The sequence below is a fragment of the Suricata suricatta genome, chromosome 17 (assembly GCF_006229205.1).
Source record: "Suricata suricatta isolate VVHF042 chromosome 17, meerkat_22Aug2017_6uvM2_HiC, whole genome shotgun sequence".
Lineage (NCBI taxonomy): Eukaryota > Metazoa > Chordata > Mammalia > Carnivora > Herpestidae > Suricata > Suricata suricatta.
In genome coordinates, this window is record NC_043716.1 from 2692045 (window position 1) to 2716380 (window position 24336).

A 24336-nucleotide genomic window follows, 5' to 3' on the forward strand; every position below is an offset into this window, starting at 1 on the left:
CCTATCGAGGGTCTCAGGCGACAGTCTTAGAAGGTGCGACCCTTTTCAAAAGAGGAGAGTGGTGGGCACGAGCTCGGCAGCACGCTCACATCACTAAGCCCAAACTGAGGCCAGAGCTCTAAGCAGACCCCGAGAGCCCGCCCCGCGCCCGGGGCAGAGCGTGGCTTCCGGGGTCCGCCCCGCCGGGCACCGCCCACAAGGCGCAGGCGCCTATAGGCCAATGCGGTCGAGGGGTGGGGCCAAACCCTAAGGGGCCTGAGCTAAGGTGGCCCGGAGAGGGCGGGGGCTGCCCCGAAACGCCGGGAGGGGAAGCGGCGGTGCCGCACGTGGTTTTCTTCTGCATCTCTGTCATGCCCGGACCTAGTCCCAAGCGCATGGAGCCCACGCGAGACTATCCGCTGTTTGGGGGCGCTTTCTCCGCCACTCTCCCTCCCGGGGCCATCGATGTGAGGTGAGAAGGCGCGGGCACCGCTGCCCGACAGGGTGGGATGCGGGGAGCAGCGGGGTCAGCCCGGGGGTCTGCCTCGCCTCTCTCCAGCGACCTCCGGCCGGTCCCGAACAATCAGGAAGTCTTCTGCCACAGCGTGACGGACCAAAGCCTGATCGTGGAACTTCTGGAGCTGCAGGCGCACGTGCAGGGAGAGGAGGCTGCGCGGTAAGGGAGGCGGTGCCCGCCTGGCTGGCCAATGGGAGGGCTGGAGTTGGAGTGGGCGGGGCCTGCGGCTGGACGGTTAATCAGGGCCAGGAGAACTCCAAGGGCAACACCTTGAGTTCAAAAGACTCAAAGATGCGGGGGGGGGGGGGGGGGGGGGGGGGGGGGGGGGGGGGGGGGGGGGGGGGGGGGGGGGGGGGGGGGGGGGGGGGGGGGGAAGGGCAGGCGCGGTGACAGATGCCCCTGCCTGACTCTGCTCCCCCTACTCTAGATACCACTTTGAGGACGTTGGCGGGGTGCAGGAGGCTAGGGCTGTGCAAGTGGAGACTGTGCAGCCCCTCTCTTTGGAGAACCTGGCCCTGAGGGACTACTGTCAAGAAGCCTGGGTCCTCTCTGGCAAGCAGCAGGTGGCTAAGGAAAACCAGCAGGTGAGGACACGGGAATGTAAGATTCCTGGAGGGGTGAAGGGAGTGGCCCCCGCGCAGGTGGAGGGGAGCTGGGGGGAGGAGTCAGGTAAGCATCCTGACACTGATGTCTTTAGGTAGCAAAGGACGTGACTGTGCACCAGGCCTTGCTGCGGCTGCCCCAGTATGAGACTGATCTGCTGCTTACCTTCAATCAGCCCCCGTAAGGAGGACAGATAGGACACATGGCTCATGACTGGGTCCCCAGGAGGATCTGCTGGGAGGGGAGGGGCAGGGAGACTGGCTGGTGGGGTCCTCCAAGAAAGAGGGAGAGGGCCAGAGGTTTAGGGTCCTCCAGGGAACAGGAGGCGGGAACTTGCAACACTGAAGCCTGGATGACCTTCTCTCTCCTGTTCCCCCACCCTCAAGCCCTGACAACAGGTCATCCCTTAGCCCTGAAAATCTGTCACTTCTGCCCTGGAGCCTGGGTAACTTTGAACAGCTGGTGACCAGTCTGACCCTTCACGATCCTGACATCTTTGGTCCCCAGTAAAGATCCTGAAATAGCGCGTGAAGCTGCTGAAACACATGGGGGCCCTGTTCTGCAACGGGGAACCAGGGCTAGGAGATAGTCCCCTCCTTCCTTCCCTGTGCGTAAACACAAGACACCTCCTGCCTGCAGAAATAAACTTGCTTTATACGCAAGGTAATCTGTGTGCCGTGGCATCTGACAAGACATCTGGGCCCCCCGGTCCCCTTTGGTCTTGGAGTGGGGAGTGTAAAGTTTGTGCACAGGATCAGAAGGGACCCAAGGCCGCCGAAATACAAGGAGGAAATCCTTTGGAGTGACTGGTTCAGCCTTGAGAGAGGGGTATGAAGGTGTCCAGGAGGACGGGTAGGGAAGGGTTGAAGAAAGTGACACCCAAGAAAGGGAGGGAAGCTATCCCTTGTAGTGATTCAACCCTGAGAAGACAGGGAGTGGAGTTGGCTGTCCCCCTGGACGGATGAGAAGATCAGCTGGCTGGTGGGGAGTCACCGGGACACAGCAGCGGAGGCGGGAGTGCCTAAGGAGCACTGATGTGCTGGTGTGGGAAGGAGTGCTGTTGCTATTTGGTGTACGTGTGGTAGAGGCTGCGTAACTGGTCCCAGAAGAAGAGGGAAAGGATGGTGTGGGGGCCAAGGCGGAAGTAGGAGGCACCTATACCCTTGTACATGCCAAAAATGCCCTCTGTCCGAGCGGTCTGCAACAGAGCATCCAGAATTCCCCGGTACATGAGGCCCTGAGAGCAGGTTGGAGAGGGAGGGAGAGCACAGGGAAGGGATTGGTCAGCGCCCACCAAGGGCCTCATCTCAGCCGTCTGCGTTTCCAGCTGTCCCACTGGCCCCCACAATCTGCTTTCGCCCACCCCCGGCTCTCCCTGCCTGCCGCCATGCCAGGGCTCTCCCTTACCTTGCCCTGAGCGTCTGTGGGCTGGTTGTAGAGTCTCGTGCTGGCCACATCGAATGGTGTCATGGCCAGGACCACCGCGATGCCACTCACCATGGCGGCCGCCAGAGCCACCTTCCAGCTCTGGGGAGGAAATATCTAAGGGAGGAGGGAGGAAGAGTTTTGTCAGCCAGTCGTTCAAGCCCTAGGAAAGGACAGGCCCTGCTCTGGGGACACCACAGAGAGCTGGTCGCTCGGGAAGCTCCCACACCACCAGTTATAATCCAGTGTGATGACACTCAGAAGGAGGAAGGGCAGGATGCTTGAGGACTCACACCGTCTTCGAGGTAAGCGACAAGAGGACTGTGGGAAGGGCGTCAAGAGTCAGTGAGCCCCAACCCTCCTGCCGGTCCCTCACACTGAATGTTAGCACTGTCCCCTCTGGGTGTGTGTGTGTGGGGGTCCCTCAGCTTGCCCTCCCCCCTACCCATCTCCGGGGTGGCCCCACCCCTTTCCCGGGCAGTACCTCCCACTGAGTGATGAGATCCTTGGTGGATGAGAAGGTGCACAGCTGGGTGGAGGAACCGATGACAACTCGGGGCAGGCCGCCCAGGGCCCCACGCCACAACCCCACCAGACCATGTTTCTGGCCAATCTCGCTTAGCGCCTGAAACATGCCCTGGTAGGGGGAAGACCATGGGGGCCGGCTTCAGTCCCCCCAGCATCGGGGACTGCCACCTAACACTGCCAAGGATGGGTCCTTAACAGGCACCCAGTGTGTGGACAACCAGTTCCGTGTGGACTTAGGAGTCGGAATGTGGCACGCCTTCAGGTGTCTACCACCTCCCCCCATTGTTCCTTTCACCGTCACCCCAGAATAGGGGCAGGAAGCAAGGGAGGATGGGAACAGGCCAGGAGAATGGGAGGGGAGAAACAGGTGCAGAAGACGTAGAGAAAGTGGGGCCCATGTGGCAAAGAGGTGTGGGCGGACTCCAGGGACGCAGTGGGGCTAAACTGATGGACCAGGCAGAGCCTGGGCCAGGCTGCAGCTGTGGGGGGCGGGCAGAGAGCTGGCAGGGCAGGGGGGCGGGAAAGAATGGGCAGGGAGTCCAGCGGGGCTGGAAAACCCTCACCTGGTGCTTATACTGGTGCCCTACCGCGATCTCCGAGGCTGCCTGTGCCTGTAGGTGTGTCTTCACCTGCGGACGAGAGAACATCCCAGGCTCCGGTTGGTGGCCGCTCTCCCGCCCCAAAGACCTAAACGCCTGACCCCCTCACACTTCCTCTAGGGTGTTCGGCAAGGAATATCCTTTTAATCTGATAATTATTGTTGTTCCCACTTAACGAATTGGTCATGAGACTCTGTGTCCCTTGGCTCCAGTCCCAGGGGATGGATCTCTTAGCAAAGCAAGACACCCCACCCCTTCTACATCCTCCTTCCCTTGGGGAGGTAGGGTAGGGGGTGGGGAGGTTGGAGAATGGCAACATTTCCTAAGACTGTTCCCAATAGGCAACATTCTGGTGTTCGGCCTATCACAGCAGCTCCTATGCCCAGACTAAATCTCCACCCACCACTGTGACCCGCCTGCCCATCAAACTTCGGGGCAGGTTGTGAGGGGTCATCTGTAAAACTCGCTCTCTGGCCTCCAAACCTCACGGGGGCATGTGGAGGCTGAGTTTTGGAGGGATCACTGTTCCTGAATCTGAGGTCACTGTCCCTGGTCCCTGAGAGGGAGACCAGACTGCCTCTCTTCCAGAACTGACTGCCTCCCAGTATCTTTCAGGAGGAGCCCTAAGCCAGGCCTAATCCTAGCAACAGGCAGCTGTGTGACCTTGAGGTGGTCACTTCCCCTCTCTGGGCTAAGGCTATTGACCCTTCTTCACCTATTCCAGAAAAGTCAAAGGAGAACACTGTGGGATTCTAATTCTGTGATGCCCAGGACTTTCCCTGACCCCAACACCCGCTGATATGTGTGGCTTAAATTCCCCATCATCCCCTACTCGGACCCACTTCCAATCTCAGTATTAGCTTGTGAAGGCCCAGGCTCCACCCTACACCAAGTGCCTGCCTGACGGCTCCAGGCATGACCCTTCTCACCATGTAGATGGGGCTCCCCAGGTAGGCTCCCATGACCCCAGCCAGGGCCCCAGCTGCTGCGCTTCGGGGAGGGCTGAGGGAGCCTTCGGCAGTGTGCAGGTAGCCCCCAGCCTCGGCCAGCCCGTAGGTGCCCAACCGGATGCCATTCATCAGGAACTGGTATAAGAGGGCGGGGGCCAGTCCCTTCTGCAAGGCAGCCAGGCCATCCACCTTGCCGATGGTGATGAAGGCATGGAAGACGTTTCGGTAGTGCCGCTGGTAGGTGCCGGGGGCCCGCAATTCCCCCTGCAGCTGCATCCTGGTCTTTACCACTTCCAGGGGGTTGGTGAAGACACAAGCCCCGCAGGCTGCTAGGCCGCTCATTAAGAAGTCCATGGTGGGGTAGCAGTAACAGGAAGTGGCACAGGGGTAAGAAAGTAAAAAAGAGCTTCAGAGAAGGGGGGGAGGGTCAGATCAGTGGGAGGGCCTTAGTCTTAGCAGTCTGGGTTGCAGGAGGTAGGAACGGGAGAGGTCTGGAGTCAAGACTGTAAAGGTTAAATGTCAAGAGGTCAAGGGTTAGCTGGACTTTGGGAGTCAGGAGCTGGCAAAGAGAGAAGAAAAAGGAGTTTAGGAGAGTCTGGGGAGACTGGCAGGGCTCTGTCGGTTAAGGATTTGCGGTCAAGGAAGGGCGGAAAGGCAGGAGGGTGGCAGGTGGGATGATAAGGATGGTTGGCTACGGGGGCCCGGGAGCAGGGGAGGGAAATGCGGATTGGGGAGATGGGACCCGAGAGGAAGGAAAAAGAAAAACAACGGGTTACGGAGGAAAAGGATCCGGGAGAAGATCGGTGGCGTCCCGGGGAAGGCAACGGGATCGATCTGTATCGGGGAAGCAAGTGGGGACCCCAGCCCGGGATGAGCGTCCCCAGGCAGCTGCCCAAGCCCGCTGCAGCTCCGGCCCCGGGAAGCCTGCGGAGGCCGGGCCGCCACGCTCCAGTCACTGGAGCGCGGTGCCCAATGGGGAGCCGGGGAGAGACACAGCCGCGAGCGCCAGCCAATCAGCGCCGAGCCGGCTCCGCGGCCAATGGGAGGTGCTCTGGGCGACCCGGCCCCCGGAATCCGGTGAGAGGTTGTTGTAATTAACTCTCGCCACGCCGGCGCCGCGGACTGGGAGCTCCGGGAGGGGGCGACCCTCCAGCGGTGAGGAGACGGGGGACCCGGGGCTCCCGGGCTGGGGTTTGGGGCTGCTCCTCTCGCGGGCCGAGGACGCCCCTCCCTTCAGCTTCTGTCCGGGTCTGTGCCAAACTGTGGATCCCCTCCCTCCTGGGCTCCGGCGCCAGGTGAACCCGGAGGCTGCGGCTACGCCCGCAGGTGCCGATGGGGACACACCTGTTGGACCGGATGGATCTCCTGAGGCTGAGGGAGAGTACTCGTAGGCTCCAGCGCAGGGGTGCGGCTAGCTGCGCGCCCCGAAGGTTGGCGTGGGAGCGCAGTTACAGCCCTGAGCTCTTGATCCTTGCGGCAATCCAGAGAAGGGCGGACAGGGCAAGGCAGGGTTTAGATCCCTGGGTTTAGGTTTACACTGTCAGCTAGTGGCGGGAGAGCCTGGGATCCTGGACTCCTGTCCTTGCTCATGAGTCTGCCAACAGTTAATCACGGGAGAACTGAGAAAAGAGACTGGGTTAGCTAGCAACCCTGGGAAGGGGTGGAAGGAGGAAGAGAGAGAAAGAAAGCAGGATGGGGGATGTCATCTGGGGAGGGAGGGAGGAGGCGGCGGCAGAGGCTGGCTGCCGCCTGTGTATGAGGCAGCCACTAGATTTAGACTAGGAGCCTCTGGAGTTCCAGTTTGGATCTTCTCGCTCACCAGCTGGATGACCTTAGGCAAGTTACTTAACATTTCAGACCTTCCTCTGTAAACAAAACTGGTAATTATCTTTTGCACTAACATGAGTGAAAGTGTTGGACCTGTACTAAGTGCTCAGTTATCAGGTTTCCAGAATAAAAGCCAGGAGATTGTCAGACCCCTGTGCCCTGAGTGTCTTGATGCCACTGCTGGGCATGTCGCTTCCTTCTTCTTTTGTTGATTCCCAAAACCATTCCTCACCTTGACCTTTATTTCTCCTGACACTCGAAGCTTTTTCAAGTTCTCCACGTTCAGTCGTTTCCATCGGTTTTTCTCCTCAAGCACTTAGCCACATTTCTTATTTTAATTAACAATTGTTTACCCTCGGACTCCTTCGCCTCCCTGGGAGTTCTTGGGTGCCCTCCTCCCCCAGCCCCCCAGCCCCAGCCTGAGTCACCTCCATCTCGCCCTTGTACTGCTATCTCATTGAGCAGTTAGGAGGGGTGGAGGGTAGAGCTGATAATGGGGCTTCTCGGGAGGGGCTCTGCAGGAGTCCTCTGGAAATTTCCAAGGAATGCTCTTAGATTTCGCCACCTGGTGGATGGGATGAGAATGAATCATTATTTTCATCCTGCAGTTTACCCCAATGGTTTTCAAAGTGTGGTCCGTGGAGCCGCAGCACCTGGGAATTTCCTAGAAATTCAGATTCTCTAGTCTTGCCTTAGACTTCCAGCACCAGGAGCTTAGGAGATGAAGACTGACAATTGTTTCTACAAGGGCTGTAAGTTATTCTGATGTGTGCTGAAGATTTGGAACTATTTGTTTAGGCTTTTTGTCTTTAATATCTTGATGCCCTAGAGATAGATTAGTTTTATAGTATTAGTTAGAATTTTGAAAAATGTTTTATTTTTGATACAGAGAGAGACAGAGTATGAGAGGGACAGAGAGAGGAAACACAGAATCAGAAGCAGGCTCCGAGCTGTCAGTTCAGAGACCTATGTGAGGCTTGAACTCACAAACCGTGAGATCATGATCTGAGCCACCATCAGATGCTTAACTGACTGAGCCACCCAGGTGCCCCTATAGTATTATTTTTTTAAATAGCTTAATTTTGAGGCACCTGGGTGGCTCAGTCAGTTAAGCATCGACTCGGTTTCGGCTCAGGTCATGATCTCACGATTCGTCGGTTCAAGGCCCGTGTCGGGTTCTGTGCTGACAGCTCAGGGCCTGGAGCCTACTTCGGATTCTGTGTTTCCCCCTCTCTGCCTGTTCCCCACTCACGCTACGTCTCTCTCTTTCAAAAATAAACATTAAAGGGACAAAAACCTTTGGGTAGGGCTCAGTGTGGATACACCATGCAGTATCAGACGGGCGTTGGGCTAGGGCTGGAGGAGCCAAGATGGCCTTATCATGTGTCCTAAGACCTCGATCCTGGCTGAGGTATCCTGGTTCTCCAAGTGGCTCCTCTCTCCACAAGGCCTGTCACCACTGAGTGGTCTCACCGACATTTCCTTGCATGATGGCCGGCTCCTAAGAAAACAAAGCTGAAGCTGCCAGCCCTCTTCAGGCCTGGGCCCCAAACAGACACAGTGTCACTCTTCACATTCTCTTGATCAAAGCAAGTCATGGGGCCAGCCCAGGTTGAATTGGAGGGAAAATAAATTCTTCCTTTCTCTTTCTCTCTCTCTCTTTTTAAAGTTTATTTATTTTGAGAGAGAGCACACACAAGCTGGGGATGGGCAGAGAGAGAAGGAGACAGAATCCCAAGCAGATGCAACCCGCTCAGCCCAGATCCTGACACAGGGCTCAAACTCACAAACTGTAAGATAGTGACCTGAGCGGAGATCAAGCGTCGGTTGCTTAACTGACTGAGTCGCCCTGCGCCCCTAAATTCTTCATCTTAATGAGAAGAGTGTCAGAGTCACATTGCAAAAGGGAATTTGGGAAGGGAGGGCCTGTTGCAGCCATCTCTGAAAAATAACCTACCAGAGAGCGTAGAATGTCTTGTTCGGTGACTGGAGCCCAAGTCCTGTGTGGATTATGCTACGGCCCGGCGTGTGTCACACGCTCACCCGAGTCAACCTCAGTGGCTACGGAAGAGCGCACGTGTTGACTGGCTGCTTCTGGCCCACGCCTCCCCCGCCCCCCGCCCCCCGGAATGGGCCGTGTGGACTAGAATCATGATGGCTCCCCAAAGGAAAACCAGGTACCGGAAGGTGGGGGTGAGTAAGGAAATGGTCAAAACCATTTCTGCCCGCTCGCCTCATCCCCGCTCAGAAGCCTTCCATGCCCGTTCTGCCCCGTCGAGTTGCCCGCCATGTGGCCTCTACTTGTTCCTCCAGCCTCCTAACCCCCTTTCCATTTCAGCTAAGACTCTCTTCCCCAGCCCTCCAGATGGGCCCACTCCCTGTGGTCCCCCCAAATGGGCACCCATGCCTTGCCTCTTGGCCTGGCCAACCCCTCCCTGATTTTCAGGGGACAGTCTAGGTGTCTGCTCACGAAGCCTTTCCCAGCCACCGGATGAGCGACGTGAGAAAGACCAAAGACCGAAGGAGGATTGAGGTAAAGAGATGAGAGATTAAAAAACAAACAAACCTGGAGGACTCCTCCGTCCTTCCAGAAAAGAATCTCTGAGCAAAATCAAAATAATCCCATTGAAGCTCCTAGTGTGGCTTCGATAATCAGGCTAGACCTACCTTGTTTTTGCTCTGTGACCTTGGAGGGAAGAGAGAGCGGCTCCTTCTCAGGGAGGTTGTCCCTGCTTGGGTGACTCATGCATTCCTGGACCATTCTCTATGGCCAGAGGATTCACCAAACCTGGGTCAGGTGGCCGGCGGGGAGGCTCTTGTGTTTGGCTGTGCTGCAGGGAACCCTACCAGGTGGGGGTGGGGGTGGGGGTAGGGGCGTGAAGCATTTCCTAGGAGACTTACTGTTCTTACCAAGGTGGTAAAACCTACTTGATGCAGGGGCGCCTGGGTGGCTCAGTCAGTTAAGCGTCCGGCTTCAGCTCAGGTCATGATCTCACGGTTTGTGGGTTTGAGCCCCATGTCAGGCTCTGTGCTGACCGCTCAGAGCCTGAAGCCTGTTTCAGATTCTGTGTCTCCTTCTCTCTCTGACCCTCCCTTGCTCATGCTGTCTCTCTCTGTCTCTCAAAAATAAATAAAAATCAGGAAAAAAACCAAAACAAAACAAAAAACCTACTTGATGCAATATTATGTACCAGGAAAAGCAGTAGTCACAAAGACCATGTAGCAAAATGAAAAATGGTCATAGAGCAAAATGCTAAAGGGAAAAGGCAGCATAGAGACTCAAAACAATGATGGTATTTTTCTGGAATATGGAAAAATAGAGAGCTTTTAGCTTGCAGGGGGTGGGCACTGTATTATTACATGAAAAGCCTTCCCGACCTTTGCAAAAGCATTTGTACAACAAATATATGTTCATACAAAAATAATCTGGTGGATATACGATTTTTGGAGCTCGGTTTCTTTTCGGAATGAGATGGAGCAAACATATAAACAGACGGTGACTTTTATGGCTCTGAAAAGTTTTCATCTTTGTGGTTTCTTTGAGCCATGGGGCCCAGCAGAGCCTCTTGGTCAGGAATGCTAGAACATTCTGAGTGCGGTCCCAGGGAGCTTCGGTTTTGGGGGGGAGGAGGAGTCTCTCACCGACAGCCAGGCTGATAGGAGGCCTCCGGTGGGCCAGTTGGGACAGAGAGAGCAGAGGGAAAGTCTGGGAGGACAGTAAAGGCCCAGGGTGGTCCGGTCCACCCCGCTCCGCTTCTGCCGGCACCCCCGCTCTCCCCTGGGTTTCAGACCGTGTCAAGTCCCATTCATGTTTGCAGCTAACCAGCACTTGGGGGTTGTCTTATTTATTTATTTTTAAAGTTTATTTATTTAGAGAGAGAGAGAGCAGGGTGGGAGCAGAGAGAAGGCAAATCCCAAGCAGACTGCCCTGTCAGAAGCACAGAGCCTGATGTGGGGCTCGAACTCACCAACCACAACATCATGACCTGAGCTGAAACCAAGAGTTGGACACTTAACTGACTGAACCACAAGGTGCCCCTATTATTTATTTATTTGTTTTTATTTGAGTTAGGGGGGGAGTGGCAGAGGGAGAGAAGGAGAGAGAGAGAATCTTAAGCAGGCGCCAAGCTCAACTCAGAGCCCAATGCTGGGCTCGATCCCATGACCCTGGCTCAACTGACTGAGCGACCCAGGTGCTGTCCCTATTTTTATTCTTTTAAGTAAGGTCTACCTCCAGTGTGGGGCTTGAGCTCAAAACCCTGAGATCCAGAGTTGTATGTTCTACCCACTGAGCCAGCCAGGCGCCCCTGGGGCTATCTTTTTAAATGTTATTTTTGTAAATAGGAAAGTGAATAAGATATTCCCATTTCAGTTAAAAAGAAGCAAAAAGCAGGGTTCTTTTGGCTACTATATGTATTCAGCTTTCTTGATGGGGTCTGTAAAGTACTCTTGGAAAGATTTCCTCTCCCTGAAAGTCCAAAAGGATCTAGAGATGGGGGCTGGGAGATTGGATTCCTGGTCCTGGGGTGTGTGTGTGTGTGTGTGTGTGTGTGTGTGTGTGTGTGTGGTGAAACAGGTGGTATTAACAAATCGTGGAAATGTCCATAGGGAGGGAGAGTCAGAGACTAGTGGACCATGGGGAGGATTCAATTCAATGCTATTCAATTCCTAAAATATTAAGCACCTATTTTTTTTAATGTTTATTTACTTTTGAGAGAAGAGAGAGATAGAGAACGAGAGAGAGTGTGTGAGCATGGAGGGGCAGAGAGAGAGGGAGACACAGAATCCAAAGCAGGCTCCAGGCTCTGAGCTGTCAGCACAGAACCTGACGCGGGGCTCGAACCCATGAACCATGACATCATGACCTGGGCCGAAGTCGGAATCTCAACCGATTGAGCCACCCAGGTGCCCCATTATTTTTTAACACGAGAAGATAATTGACTGTGAACAGAATTTGTCAATTTGATAGCAAACATTTTGGTGGATTACAAGGAATGGCTGCTGTAGGGAATGCGGAATGGGGCATGAGGCGGTGGCCGGCGGTTTCAGAGCGGTGGGGCAGCCCGCATGAGAAGGTGACTTGAAGAGATGAGGGACTCACCCATGGGGATGTCTTGGGAGGCGGGTTTCCAGGCAGCAGGCACAGCCAGTGAGGAGGCCCCTGGACAGACACGGAGGGCAGAGGGCGGATCGGGTAGTGCCTGGTTGGTCGTTGTTACAATTTTGCCTTTCACACGGAGGAGAAAGGGGTCAAGCGTTTTTACACCAGTTTTCCGGCCTTTCTTTCCAGTGTCTTGTTTGGGTGTGTGTGCGTGTGCGCACGGAGATCTAGAAAGAGTAGCACCTGGGCGTGGGCAGAGGCCCCCGGATTTCATAACTGCCCTCGGATCTTCCTCCCACTAGCCTGAATCGAGGCTAGGCCGGGGCTCGCCCCACCCTCTCTGTTTTTATGGCACACCCCCAGCCCTGGGAACCCAGCTCCTCAGGCACAGAGCAAGTTAGAGGTGAGATGGACTCCTGCCCACCCACCCCTAGTGGGGGGCGGGTGGTACTGACTGCACTGGCCAGTGGACATTAAGGCCTCCCAGTGGGAAAGGGAGAGTCAGGGGCAGGGACCCAGGGAGAGGTGGGCAGAGAAGGGTGATCGATCAAGGAAGGGGTCCCAGCAAACATCACCCGACCTGGAGGAGAGCCGGGTCTCAGACCTCCTTTCCCCAGTGGGGTCCTCCCCCCTGGCTCCCTCCCCCCACCCCCCATGCACACATGCACACACGCCTGACACAATGGCCGGGTGGGGCTGAGGAACTGGCTTCCTCTGTGGAGATCTCAATCTGGGCCCTCAGTTCCCGCCCCAGAAACACAGGCACAGACATTCGGAGACTTGGCCCCACACTCCGCACTCCAAGGGGTCGGCAGGACAGGCTGAAAATAGAAACAGCTCCCAGAAAGATAAAGGTAAGTTCAGGGAGGAGGGGGGACTACTGCAGAGTCAGGGAGGGGGAAGCCTGGGTGGGGGTCCCGTGGTGTGACATAAGGGACTGCCTCACACCCAGAGGGACAGGTTAGAAGCTTAAGGGACAGGCTCTTGTGTGTGGTGTGGGACAGATAGTGGGCGCGTCCTGGAGGGACACACACCCCATCCCTCAGCTGATACAGAGGTGTCCAGACGCCCGTGCCCTGCCACCAGCCCAGCCCTGGCCAGCTCATCCTCCATCCTCACCCCAGGCCCCTGCCAATGCCCCCAGTCCACACAGCAAGGCACTGAACACCAGAACGCCGGCATATGGAACAGCCCACTCCCCATGCCTGAGTTTCCGATTTTTCCCGGGACCCTTGGGATCCTGGGCCCATCACATCTTCCAGAACCCTAGTGTGCGCATGTGGAGTGCGGTGTGGTTGGGGAGGGGGGGTGTCCGGTTGGGAGGAGGATCCGATTCCTGTTTCCTGCCCCTACTCACTCAGCCCTGGGAGGTGACAGAGTGGAGAGGACTGAAGGGTGAGTGGTGGGGCCCAGTACCTGGGTCCCTGTGAGAGAGGCCTGGGTGGGGGGGGCGGGAAAGGAAGTAAACTCAGGTATCTTGTGGGGGGAGGGATCCCTGAAGGGGGACAAGGGGGAGGAGCCCGCCAGCTGGTGAGGCCACTGCCTGGGTCACCTAAGGAGCTTCCTGCCAGAACACAAGAGGCCATTGAGCAGCAAGGCTCACAGCCTCCGGCCCCCAGCCCCCACCCGGCAACCTTTCTCCAGAACCCAATCTGGGGCCTGGAAGGGTCTGACTCTCCGGCCAACTCCAGGGCGCAGTCTGTGGGCACCGCCCTGACCCTGCTGCCTTCTTAGGATTGCAGCTGCCTTCCCGCAGGAGGAGGTGAAGCCCAGGTTTTGGCGTCCTGGCCCCACTGGTTCTCACCTTCAGTCTGGTCTCCTGACCCCCCACCAGGCATCCTGGCAGGACCCAGGCTCCCACGGGGGCCTCTCTGAGCAGATGGCGTGGGGGGGGGCGGCGGAGGAGGCAGGCAGGGATGAGGCCAGGGCAGGGTAGAGATCATGCCCGGGGCCTCCTGGTCTCTTGGGGTCAGAGGCTCCAGGAATCTTGAAGGCAGGAAAAGGAGACTAAAAATAATCCGGAAAGGGAGAGTCCGGAGAGAGGAACTGGGAAATGGGGGGCGGAGGGCCCGCCGGAGCAGGGAAATAGTGATGCATCCCTCGCTGCCCGGCACCGGGGCGGCGCGCCTGCGCATGCGCGGCCGTTCGCACACCAGCGCTCCGCCCGCACCGCGCCGCACCCGCTGCCTGGCCGCACCGAGCGTAAGATCTCAGCACCACTCGCGCACACGCGCTCATGCACTCAGACACACGCGCACGCACGTACGCACAGCTCTGCAGCTAGACACGTCTGGCCCCAGGACGAGCCCGATGCACCCGGGTCTCCAGCCTGGGTCTCCAGCGGGGGGGTCCCCACGCCCAACTCCCTGCCCCCTCCGGCCTGACTGTGGCCGCAGAAGCCAAAAGACAGAGAGAAATGGAGGCTGGGAGGCTGGGATGGGTGAGAGGTGAGGCCAGGGAGACAGTGGAGAGGAGAGAGAAGCAGAGGGAGGGCACCGGCCTTTTCCCCTCCCGTCCCGCCCCTGAAATCCTGCCCCATTGGCTTGCAAACAGTTTCTGCTGGGAGGCCTGTGTCCACCCTTGCGATGGGGGCATTCAGGGTCCCTTTCTGCCTCCCTCTTCCTCAGGGGATGACTCCAGAAGAGTACCCCACTCCTTTGAAGAGCCTGGAGGGAGATGTCAGCCCAGTCTCTTCCTGCAGCAACCCCCCCTACCCAGAAGCCCCCTCGGATCATCCGCCCCCGTCCCCCTTCTCGCCCCAGGGCTGCCCAGTCCCCAGGGTCCCACCACAACGGCTCTTCTCCACAGGAAGCTCCCCTCACCTCCAATGATGCGCCAACCCCGATGTGCGCCCCCCTCCCCTGGGAGCCCCCAGCCTCGGCCCTCAAGCCCCCTGCTCTCCTGCTCCCCTCGGCTTCTAAAGCCAGCCTCGACTCCCAGACTTCCCCAGACTCGCCTTCCAGCACCCCCAGTCCAGGTTCCAGGCGCTCCGTCACCCCGGAACCCGCCCCCCAGTCTCCAGTTCCCCCACCCAAACCCTCCGGATCACCCCACACTCTGCCTTTGCTCCCCAAGGCTGGGGACCTGGCCCAGGGTGGCTCTGCCTCTGCGCCAGGCACTGTGCGGAGACTGGCTGGCAGGTTTGAGTGGGGGACTGAAGGCAAGGTCCAGGCTGCCGATGCCCTGGAGTCGGGTCCTCAAGGGGCCATGGATGTGAATGGGGAGAGAGAGGCTCCACCTAGCAACCTTGCTGGGAGCGGGTCACAGGAGAATGGTGCTCCTGGTAAGTGCCTTGTCAAGCTCTGGCCTGGGCGGGCTTCTTTGTTTTCAGTGCTTTAAGACTGGATTCTTTCAGGGGCGCCTGGGTGGTTCAGTCAGTTAAGTGTCCAGCTCAGGTCATGATCTCCGGTCTGTGGGTTCGAGCCCCACGTAGGGCTCTGTGCTGACCGCTCAGAGCCTGTAACCTGTCTTGAGCCTGGAGCCTGTCTTCGGATTGTCTCTCTCTGACCTTCCCCTGCTCATGTTGTCTCTTTCTCTCTCAAAAATAAATAAATAAAACATTAAAAAATTAAAAATAAAAAAGGTTTATTTATTTTTGAGAGACAGAGCACAAGCACGGGAAGGGTGTGGTGGGCAGACAGAGAGGAAGACACAGAGTCTGAAGCAGGCTCCAGGCTCTGTGTGAGCTGTCAGCACAGAGCCTGACACAACGCTCGAACCCATGAACCACGAGATCATGACCTCAGCTGCAGTCGGTCTGATGCTTGACCCACTGAGCCATTCGGGCGCCCCCAAGGGCTACATTTTTAAAAATGGATCTCATGTTGGGATTTTTAAAAAATTGAGTTTCCATGTTTTTGGGGGGGTTTGCAGAGAGGGTGGAGGAGATAGATGCCTGGGGCTGGACCACTGTGTCCCACCGCGAGGCAGGTCAAGAGGAGGGAGGAGGCCCCGGGCAGGGCAGGGCCAGGCGCCCAGGGCCTTCTCCTTAGGACACCCCTGTCCCCCCAGATGCTGCCCCGGCCTGCCCTCCCTGCTGCCCCTGCGTCTGCCACAGAGGCCGGCCTGGCCTGGAGCTCCGATGGGCACCTGTGGGGAGCTATGAAGATGGCCCTAGGGCTTTCTGCCGGGCCTCCCCCCTGAGGACCTCCCGCTCGCGCCCCAACCCTCCAAGCCTCAGTCTTCCCCCCGTGGTCCTTACGTCCTACCGCTCCACTGCCGAGCGCAAACTCTTACCACCCCTCAAAGCCCCCAAACCAGCGTGGGTCAGGCCAGACACCACGGCCCCTGGGGACCGCCTGCAGCCAGATCCTGATCTGCCCTCAGAAGACGGAGTCCCAGCAGGTACAGGGCCTCCGGAAGTGGGAAGGGAAGGGCTGGTGGTGGATCTTCATTAAGACCTATAAACTACCACCCATGACCCGCCCTGGACTTTTCGTTCCCCACCAGCTGCTGTGGGCCGACGGGAGTTGTAGGTTTTATATTGACATCTCTACTTGGCTTGGGGGGGGTGCGAGGTGCCAGGGTGCAAGGGGTCCTGGAGGTTTGTTCTCTTAACTCTGGGCGCTCTCTCCAGGGGACAGTCCCGATGAAGGTCGTCAGGATACTCCTCCGGCATCTCTGGAGGGCAGGTACCAAACCCCTACCCCAAGGCCGACTAAGCTTCAGACCCAGTGAAATCCCACCTTCACGAATGTGGGGTGAAGGATGGCCAGGGCTCCCTTTCCGGCTGTGTGGCCTCAGACAAGTTACTTAACCTTTCTGGGTTGCAGTGTCCTCATCTGTGGGTGGGGGTAAGCACGCCAGCTACTCCACAGAGTTGTTAAGTGCGACAGTGGGAAAGAGCCCTGCCCACAGCAATGGCTCTCTTTTACTTCCAGGACCTTGAGCCTCTATTGCAATTGTCTGTAAATCTATAAATCTATTTGGCACCAGGAACGCCTCTTCTATGTCATCTTCTGTGTCATCTGGGCTTGTTAATCATTCAAATGTTTATTTATTTTGAGAAAGAGAGAGAGACTGAGAAAGAGAAGGAGACAGAGAATCCCAAGCAGGCTCTGCGCTGTGGGCACAAAGCCTGACACAGGGCTTGAACCCAGAAACCATGAGATCATGACCTGAGCTGAAATCAAGAGTCAGACACTAAACCGACTGAGCCTCCAAGGCGCCCCTATTAATCATTTCAGATTCACCACCCCTATCAGAGCCAGTGCGGCCCCACTCACTTATGCAACACTTGCTGGGATCTCCTAGGTGTCTAACTTGCTCCAATGGGACAGAGCAGGGAGGTGTGAGTTTGGGTTTGCTCATGCTGAATTTCACTGAGGCACAAATAGAACATCGCAGACAACCATCCGTACATGAGGACCCGGAGAGAGAGGCTTGGAAGTGTCTGGAATTGAGATCACAGGAATGGATCGGGCCCGTGCAGTACAGTGCCTCATATATAACAGGCACATAAATAATTTTACAAAACGTTTATTTATTTGTTAGAGAGAGCAGGGGAGGGGCAGAGACAGAGGATCCAAGCAGGCTGTGAGCTGTCAGTGCAGAGCCCGATGTGGGACTCGAACTCTCAAACCAGGAGATCATGCCCTGAGCCGAAGTCAGATGTTCACCTGACTGTGCCCGCCAGGCGCCCCTCACAAATGATTGTGTGTGTGTGTGGTTTCCTCACGGACCCTGCACAGCACCTGTGTGCCCTTATGCTAGCATGTGCATAGCGTCCCCTGGAGGTGTGTGACACTCGAGGCTCTGGGGCACTCCATCCCTCTTTCTCCGCAGGGACAAGGAGGGGCTGGAGTCACTGAAGGAGCAGAACTGGGAGCTGCCCCTGCAGGACGGTGAGAGCCTCTGGCCCCGGGGTCCCTCCCGTGACCATCGAGCAGTGGGGGGAAGGGTTCCAGGGGGGTAGGGTTCCGGGGCGCTGGGCTCCCCTGATGGGCCGTGTCCGTGCTCCAGAACCCCTGTACCAGAACTATCGAGCGGCGGTGCTGTCGGAAGAGCTCTGGGGGGTCGGCGAGGACGGGTGTCCCTCTCCCACAAACCCCGGCGAGGCTCCCACCTTCGCACGGCCCCCCGGACCTCGCAACACGCTCTGGCAAGAGCTCCCGGCCGTGCAGGCCAGCGGCTTCCTAGACACCCTCAGCTCCCAGGAGAGGCGCATGCAGGAGGTGGGCACGCCTGGGGTCGGGTGTGGGGGGGCGGGGTGGACGGGCTGGCACAGGGGAGGAGGGTGAAAGCTGGGTCCGGGGCCGGCTGGGAGCCGGGGGCTTTCGGCCCACTGTCCTGCTCTTCCTCCGCAGAGCCTCTTTGAGGTGGTGACCTCCGAGGCCTCCTACCTGCGCTCCCTGCGGCTGCTGACGGACACCTTTGTGCTGAGCCAGACCCTCCGGGACACGCTCACCCCCCGGGACCACCACACCCTCTTCTCCAACGTGCAGCGAGTCCAGGGAGTCAGCGAGCGGTCAGTGGGGGCCTGTCCGAGCACCAAGCCGGGCCTCAGGCCGCTGAGCACTCCCTTAGCGTGCTGCTTGTCCCAGGTCCTCCCTTCCACGGGCCCAGATAGCGCCCAGCTCTCGGTGAGCCCTGGTACTGTGCCCCACTTCCATGGCTTGTTCCCCGACCCCTCCAGGTTTCTGGGGGCGCTGCTATCCCGCGTGCGCGCTTCCCCCCACATCAGCGACCTGTGTGACGTGGTGCATGAGCATGCCGTGGGCCCCTTCTCGGTGTACGTGGATTACGTGCGGAACCAGCAGTACCAGGAGGAGACCTACAGCCGCCTGATGTGAGCGCGCGGGGCTGGGCGGGGAGAAGGGGAGCAGGGGCGGGGCAGATGGCGGGGAGGGCGGGGCTCGAGGTGGACGCCGTCTGCCGGACCGCCTTCGCAGGGACACGAACGTGCGCTTCTCCGCCGAGCTGCGGCGCCTGCAGAGCCTCCCCAAGTGCGAGCGGCTGCCGCTGCCGTCCTTCCTATTGCTGCCTTTTCAGCGCATCACCAGGCTCCGGATGCTGGTGCAGGTACCTGTGCTGGCGGGGACATCCTGGGAAACGCCCCCGCCACCCGAGGGTGGGGGCCCTCCCGCCTGGCTTCTAGGCCCAGGACCCGCGAAGCCTACCTGGAACTCACCGATGTCTCTGGGAGCAACCTGGGCGCCGTGAAAGCTACCTGGCCCAGTGACCTTGGGCGGGTCCCCTCCTCTCTCAGGGTGTCAGTGGCACTGTGACATGTGGCCTTTGAAGTCTCTCACTGCAGCCTCCCCAGTGGGGGTGACCTCACTCCCAACGAGGCACGGATTAGCTCTTGGGGGGGTGAGGAAATCTCAGCTTGTCCAATGTCTGCGGTATTCGAGGAGGCACGTCGGGTGAGGCCCAGTATCTCCGTGGTGCGAACATTCCACGGCAGGCAGGACACTTAGGGAAAACCGGTCTAAAAAGGCGCCTTGGCACGGCGATACCGGGGATGGGGATTAGGCAGAGCAACGCTCTTCTGTTTCAAAGTAGAAACTTCTTCCTAAACCAGGTCGCCTGATGTGGGTGACCCGGTGAGAGGAGTCCCCATCCAGGGTATCAGCCTCTTAGTATCTTACTCAGTTTTTGTGTGTCCTGGGTGTAGACAATGCAATGCTCATAATACTAATCCTTAACAGCTAACCAGCCTGGATTTCAGTGCCGTGTGCCTGTTTCACGTTACCAGCCACTGTAGGTGGGAACTGTTACCCCACTTTATGGATGAGGAAACTGAGGCACGGAGAGGTTACATAACTTGCCCCAGGTCATACACAGAATAATTGAGAGAGGCAAAAATGGGCGTCCAGGCACTCCGAATCACTCTGCTATATTGTTTGCGCTAAGAGCTGTGGTTGATAATGATGAAAAATAGTAGCAGGCCTCTTTTTTTTTTTTTTTCATTTACTTCAGGCCTTTTTTATTTTATTTTATTTTATTTTATTTTCATTTACTTCATTCCCAGGACTCGTGGAGTAATTACCTCCTTTAATTGTTACAGCAGTGCTTTTGGGCTGCTGGGTGGGTATTATTGTCCCCATTTGACAGATGGGGAGAGTGAGGCCCAGAGACGTAACAGGACCCGCTCAGGTTAAGGCAGTGGGTGAGCGGTGAGGTCTGTCTGCTCGGTGAACTAGGAACATTTTGTCAAGCTAGGCGGGGTCGTCTGAGTCCCCGGGCCACAGAGCAGGGCTCCCAGTCACCCTTAACCTCTTTGTCCCCAGAATATCCTGCGGCAGACAGAGGAGGGGTCCAGCCGCCAGGAGAACGCCCAGAAAGCCCTGGGTGCTGTCAGCAAGGTGGGCTGGACAGGCCCTGTGGGGCCGGGAGGGGGCAGGGGATGGGAGGGCGGGGGCGGGGCGATAGGGGATGGGGAGGGGCGCCAGCGGGCGGTGGGGAGAAGCGGTAGGGGAGGTAAGGAGTAGGAGGGCTGGGTGACGCGGCCCCCCTAACCCCAGATCATTGAGCGTTGTAGCGCCGAGGTGGGGCGCATGAAGCAGACGGAGGAGCTGATCCGACTCACTCAGAGGCTGCGCTTTCACAAAGTCAAGGTGAAGCCCCTGCCCAGGCCCTCCTTCGCCTTTCCCCTCCCTCCCGCGGCGCCGCAATGAGCCGGAACCTCTCCCCCCACAACCCCCCCCGCAGGCCCTGCCCCTGGTGTCCTGGTCCAGGCGCCTGGAATTGCAAGGGGAGCTGACCGAGTTAGGGTGCCGGAGGGGGGGTGTGCTGTTCACCTCGCGCCCCCGCTTCACCCCCCTCTGCCTGCTGCTCTTCAGCGACCTGCTGCTCATCACTCAGCCCAAGAGGTGGGTCCCGGGGAGGGCGCCCAGGCCGGGGTGGGGAGAGGGCGGAGCCAGCCGGATCCCCCTCTGAACTGTTTCTTCCCTGGGCAGTGGGCAGCGGCTGCAGGTCCTGGACTATGCCCATCGCTCCCTGGTCCAGGCCCAGCAGGTTCCCGACCCGTCTGGACCCCCGACGTTCCGCCTCTCCCTCCTCAGCAACCACCAGGGCCGCCCCACCCACCGGCTCCTCCAAGCCTCATCCCTGTGAGTTGGGTCACCTTCAGAAAAAAACCCTGGGACCCTCACGTGGCTGCTCAGGGCCTGCCACCCTCCTCCTCAGTCTCTCTCCTGGGCGGCCCTTGTCTGTCCCTCAGAAGGACCTCCCGGTTCAATAAGGGAAGAGAAGCAAAAATAATGTAAAAACAAGGAGGGGGGTAAAACATAAGAGACTCTTAAATATGGAGAACAAACAGGGTTACAGGAGGGGTGGTGGGAGGGGGGATGGGCTAAATGGGTGAGGGGCATTAAGGAATCTACTCCGGAAATCATTGTTGCACTACATGCTAACTAACTTGGATGTTAGAAAAATAAATTAAAAAAAAAAAATAAAGAAGGACCTTCCGGTTCAAATGTGACCCCTCCTTATGTCCCCACCAGATCGGACATGCAGCGATGGCTGGGAGCCTTCCCTACCCCTGGCCCCCTTCCCTGCTCCCGAGACACCGTCTATGACAACTGTGGTGAGTAGCCCCCCCCTCCCCCCGGAGACGAGGGAAAGAAAAGTGAGGCTATGGGGGAAGATGGGGGAGAAGCTGAAAAGGGTCTTGATCCTGCTGTATGTCCCTCCACCCCCACGCAGACTGTTCGCAGGACCTGTGTTCAGAGCCTTCGGCACCGGCCAGGACTGAGGTACGGCGTCTGGAGTCCAGGGCTCTGCCCAGACACCTGCACAAGAGCCCCGAAGGTGAGCGATTTTTGTATTTATTTATTCAGTGAATTAAAAAAAAAAAAGCTTATTGACTTATTGAGAGAGGGGGAAGGGCAGAGAGAATCCTGATGTGGGGCTTGAACCCACAAACCAATAGATCATGACTCGAGCTGAAATCAAGAGTCAGACACTTAACCAACTGAGCACCCAGGGGCCCTGCACTCAGTGACTGTTTATTAAGCACTTCCGAGGCGCTGCTCCCTGTCCTAGCTGCCGGGAACCCATCACACAGCCCCTGCCCTGCTGGAGCCATGTTCCCACAGAGGAGAAACAATAAAGAGGAAGCAAATGTCAAAGTAAATGATAAGGGGGTGCCTGGCTGGAGCACCCAACTCTTGATTTCAGGGTCATGAGTCCAGGCCCCTGCTTTGGGTGTAGGAACTACCTAAAAAAAAAAAAAGGAACTAAATGATACAGTGTGTCTGAGGGTTATTACGGTTGTGGGAAAACACAAGTGGCACAGGGTCAAGGTCAGGCGTCTCCGGGTTGGGTAGGATTACAATTTTTCTTATGTTTACTTATTTTTTAAGTTATTTATTTTTGAGGGAGAGAGAGCACAGGCAGGGGAGGGGCAGAGAGAGAAACACACAGAATCTGAAGCAGGCTCCAGGCTCTGAGCTGTCAGCACAGAGCCCAATGAGGGGCTCGAACCCGTGAACCATGCGTGAGATCATGACCTGAGCCGAAGCTGGATGCTTACTGGACTGAGCCACCCAGGTGCCACAGGATTACAGTTTAAAATAGGGAGGTCAATGAGGTGCTGGCTCTCTCTCTCTCTCTCTTAAAAAATAAAAATAAGGGTGCCTAGTGGCTCAGTCAGTTAAGCGTCCAACTTCGGCTCAGGTCATGATCTCACGGGTTGTGTGGGTTTAAGCCCCACGTCGGGCTCTGTGCTGATAGCTCAGAACCTGGAGCCTGTTTCAGATTCTATGTCTCCCTCTCTCTCTGCCCCTCCCCTGCTCCTGCTCTGTCTCTATCTATCTCAAAAATAAACATTAAAAAAAATTAAAAAATAAATAAATAGGGAGGTCAAGGTGCCCCTCAACAAGGACTTGACAGAGGTGAAGAACTTAGTTAGGCACATGGTGTCTGGGGGAAGAGTGTCAAAGACCAAGGCAGGAGTCGTTGCAAAGGCCCTGTGGCCAGAGTGTTTAAGGACTAGTAAGGAGGCCAGCCAGCATGAAAAAGGGGAGAGAAGCAGATGAGGTCACCGAAGTAAGGGGGACCAGACCCTGCGGGTCCTGGAAGGACTCCAGCTCTCCCTCCGGTGAGATGAGCAGCGTTGATGAGAGATGAGCAGGGCTGGACAGGAATGCCGCACATCCGCTGTGGCTGCCGATGTCTCCACCTCTCATGGCCTTTCTGCTGATGCTCGGGGCTTCTCCACTCCTCCCCACACTCACCGTGACCCCCGGGCATCAGTCTCCCTCGTATCTCCTTTCCTTCGTGACCCGTCCACTGCCCCGGCTCCACTTGGGCCCCTGTCTCTCTTTCCCCAGGCTGGCTAAAGGGCTTTCCTGGGGCCTTCCCTGCCCAGTTGGTGTGTGAAGTCACAGGGGAACACGAAAGGAGGAAGCACCTTCGCCAGCACCAGAGGCTCCTCGAGGCCGTTGGGCCCTCTTCAGGCCCCCCCAGCGCTCCCCCACCCTAAGGCCGGCCGGGGGGCAGTGGGTGGTGGTGCACAGGTTGGGACAGCTGGCACGTGGCAAAGGGAGGGCCAAGCCCATCCATCCATTGGATTCGCTGTCAGTGGAAACGCTACCTCTATTGGCAACCAATAGGGACGGAGCTTCTGGAGAGGGCAGCCAATGAGCACCCAGGAAAGAGAATAAGGGCGGCTTGAGTGAGTGGCCAATGGAGACAGACTTAGTGCAGAGCAGCCAATGGACGCTGAGCTGGCCGAGCCCCTGGCCAATGAGTATCGCTGCTCCACTCAGAGCCAAGGAAGACCAAGCTCGGTCAGTAAAGTTTTAAGAAGGGCTTCGCCGGAGATCAAGTCGGGATAAAATAGCCAGCGGCGATGAGCAGGGCGCCATCTGGCCACCGGAGATGGGGGTCTGGGCTCCGGAGACCGGTAGTGTCCCGGCCCGGTTCTCCAGCCACAGCTGTCCTGCCTTTTGAGTCTGGGAAGCTTTAGATTCCTTTCCTGGGGTGCCTCCTGTGCCCTCTCAAGCCACTTCCTCTCTTCTAGAAGACTCCAGAGTGTGTGTCTCAGAACCTGTGTGTGCGCCCGTGTATCAGGATGTATCAGGGAAGGTGATTCTGCTGAACAGGGTGTATGTGTGTAGTCTTGCCTCCAACCAGGTGGTCAAGTGCTCCCTGTCTCCCCTTGCCCCCTGTTTTCCCCATTATTCTCTCCAAGGAGGCAGGAGGTCTGAGATGTGCTGGGTGTGGCTTGCCAGGCAGCTAGAGGCTAGAGCTGGGGGTGAGAGGACATGGCGCTGGGCCAGAGGTCCATAGCCAACGGCTGCGGCCTGAAGCTCCCTGAAGCTTCTTTGCCCAAAACTTGGCCTCCAACCTGAACCGTATCCAGTCATGAGCTCCAGCTGTGGGCTTCAGACTGGCTCCGGGTCTGGGTGAAGAGACAGGAGCTGTGGATGACGGCAGCGCAGGCCAGTGAGCCTCCCCGCCTTCATCGAGGCTCTCTCACAGAGACACTGGGCCAACCTGTGGGGAGAGAACAAAGAGCCAGTGTGACTCCCCAGCCCCCTCCAGAGCATCTCCTTCCAGGGGAGAAACCGCCCTGGAGGATGCCAGAAGGAGAGGAGGGAAGGAGCCAAAGCCGAGCAGACAGTTGCTGGCGAGGAGGGGGGCCCAGGCCTGGCACCAGGCCTCCCCTGAGCTAGATCATCACACTGTCCCTTCTGCTCATGGGTGGCAACTGGCCCAGGACAGCAACTGCCATGCCAGCCACAGGAGGTGGAAGGACTCTGGGAGACTCAGAGGGAGAAAGGGACTGGCATTTGGCCGTCCAGGTTTGCACGGTGCCTGGCATGTGTGAACCCCTCAATAAATGTTGGTGGACCTGTA

At 57.5% G+C, this 24336-nt stretch overlaps 3 protein-coding genes across 8 annotated transcripts; 2 read left to right on the forward strand and 1 right to left on the reverse strand.

The window, feature by feature from the left end:
* Nucleotides 1–235: 235 nt before the first annotated feature.
* On the forward strand, nt 236–1766 carry RANGRF (RAN guanine nucleotide release factor). Of its 3 annotated transcripts, none has more exons than XM_029927334.1 (5): nt 256–451; nt 539–655; nt 924–1080; nt 1194–1279; nt 1486–1766. In XM_029927334.1, the coding sequence occupies exons 1-5, from the start codon at nt 351–353 to the stop codon at nt 1607–1609; spliced, it is 585 nt and encodes a 194-aa protein (XP_029783194.1). In that variant the 5' UTR covers nt 256–350; the 3' UTR covers nt 1610–1766. The 3 variants fall into 3 exon arrangements, with proteins under 3 accessions (XP_029783196.1, XP_029783194.1, XP_029783195.1); XM_029927335.1 differs by having other exon boundaries at nt 257–451; nt 584–655; XM_029927336.1 differs by lacking the exon at nt 1486–1766 and having other exon boundaries at nt 236–451; nt 924–1099; nt 1131–1246.
* On the reverse strand, nt 1730–13697 carry SLC25A35 (solute carrier family 25 member 35). Its single transcript, XM_029927333.1, has 8 exons — nt 13334–13697; nt 11530–11655; nt 5946–6220; nt 4581–5292; nt 3616–3681; nt 3009–3161; nt 2507–2641; nt 1730–2336 (listed from the first exon to the last, which is right to left on the reverse strand). Exons 4-8 carry the CDS (start codon nt 4953–4955, stop codon nt 2163–2165), a joined length of 903 nt encoding a protein of 300 aa, XP_029783193.1. The 5' UTR covers nt 4956–5292; nt 5946–6220; nt 11530–11655; nt 13334–13697; the 3' UTR covers nt 1730–2162.
* On the forward strand, nt 12265–24336 carry ARHGEF15 (Rho guanine nucleotide exchange factor 15). 4 transcript variants are annotated; one of them, XM_029927332.1, is made up of 16 exons: nt 12272–12383; nt 14157–14812; nt 15541–15873; nt 16106–16160; nt 17314–17372; nt 17491–17702; nt 17835–17995; nt 18164–18316; nt 18420–18549; nt 19761–19835; nt 19995–20087; nt 20182–20342; nt 20430–20582; nt 20976–21058; nt 21178–21282; nt 22806–24336. In XM_029927332.1, the coding sequence occupies exons 2-16, from the start codon at nt 14206–14208 to the stop codon at nt 22955–22957; spliced, it is 2532 nt and encodes an 843-aa protein (XP_029783192.1). In that variant the 5' UTR covers nt 12272–12383; nt 14157–14205; the 3' UTR covers nt 22958–24336. The 4 variants fall into 4 exon arrangements, with proteins under 4 accessions (XP_029783189.1, XP_029783192.1, XP_029783190.1 ...); XM_029927329.1 differs by having other exon boundaries at nt 12265–12383; nt 17835–18316; XM_029927330.1 differs by lacking the exon at nt 12272–12383 and adding an exon at nt 12893–12924 and having other exon boundaries at nt 17835–18316.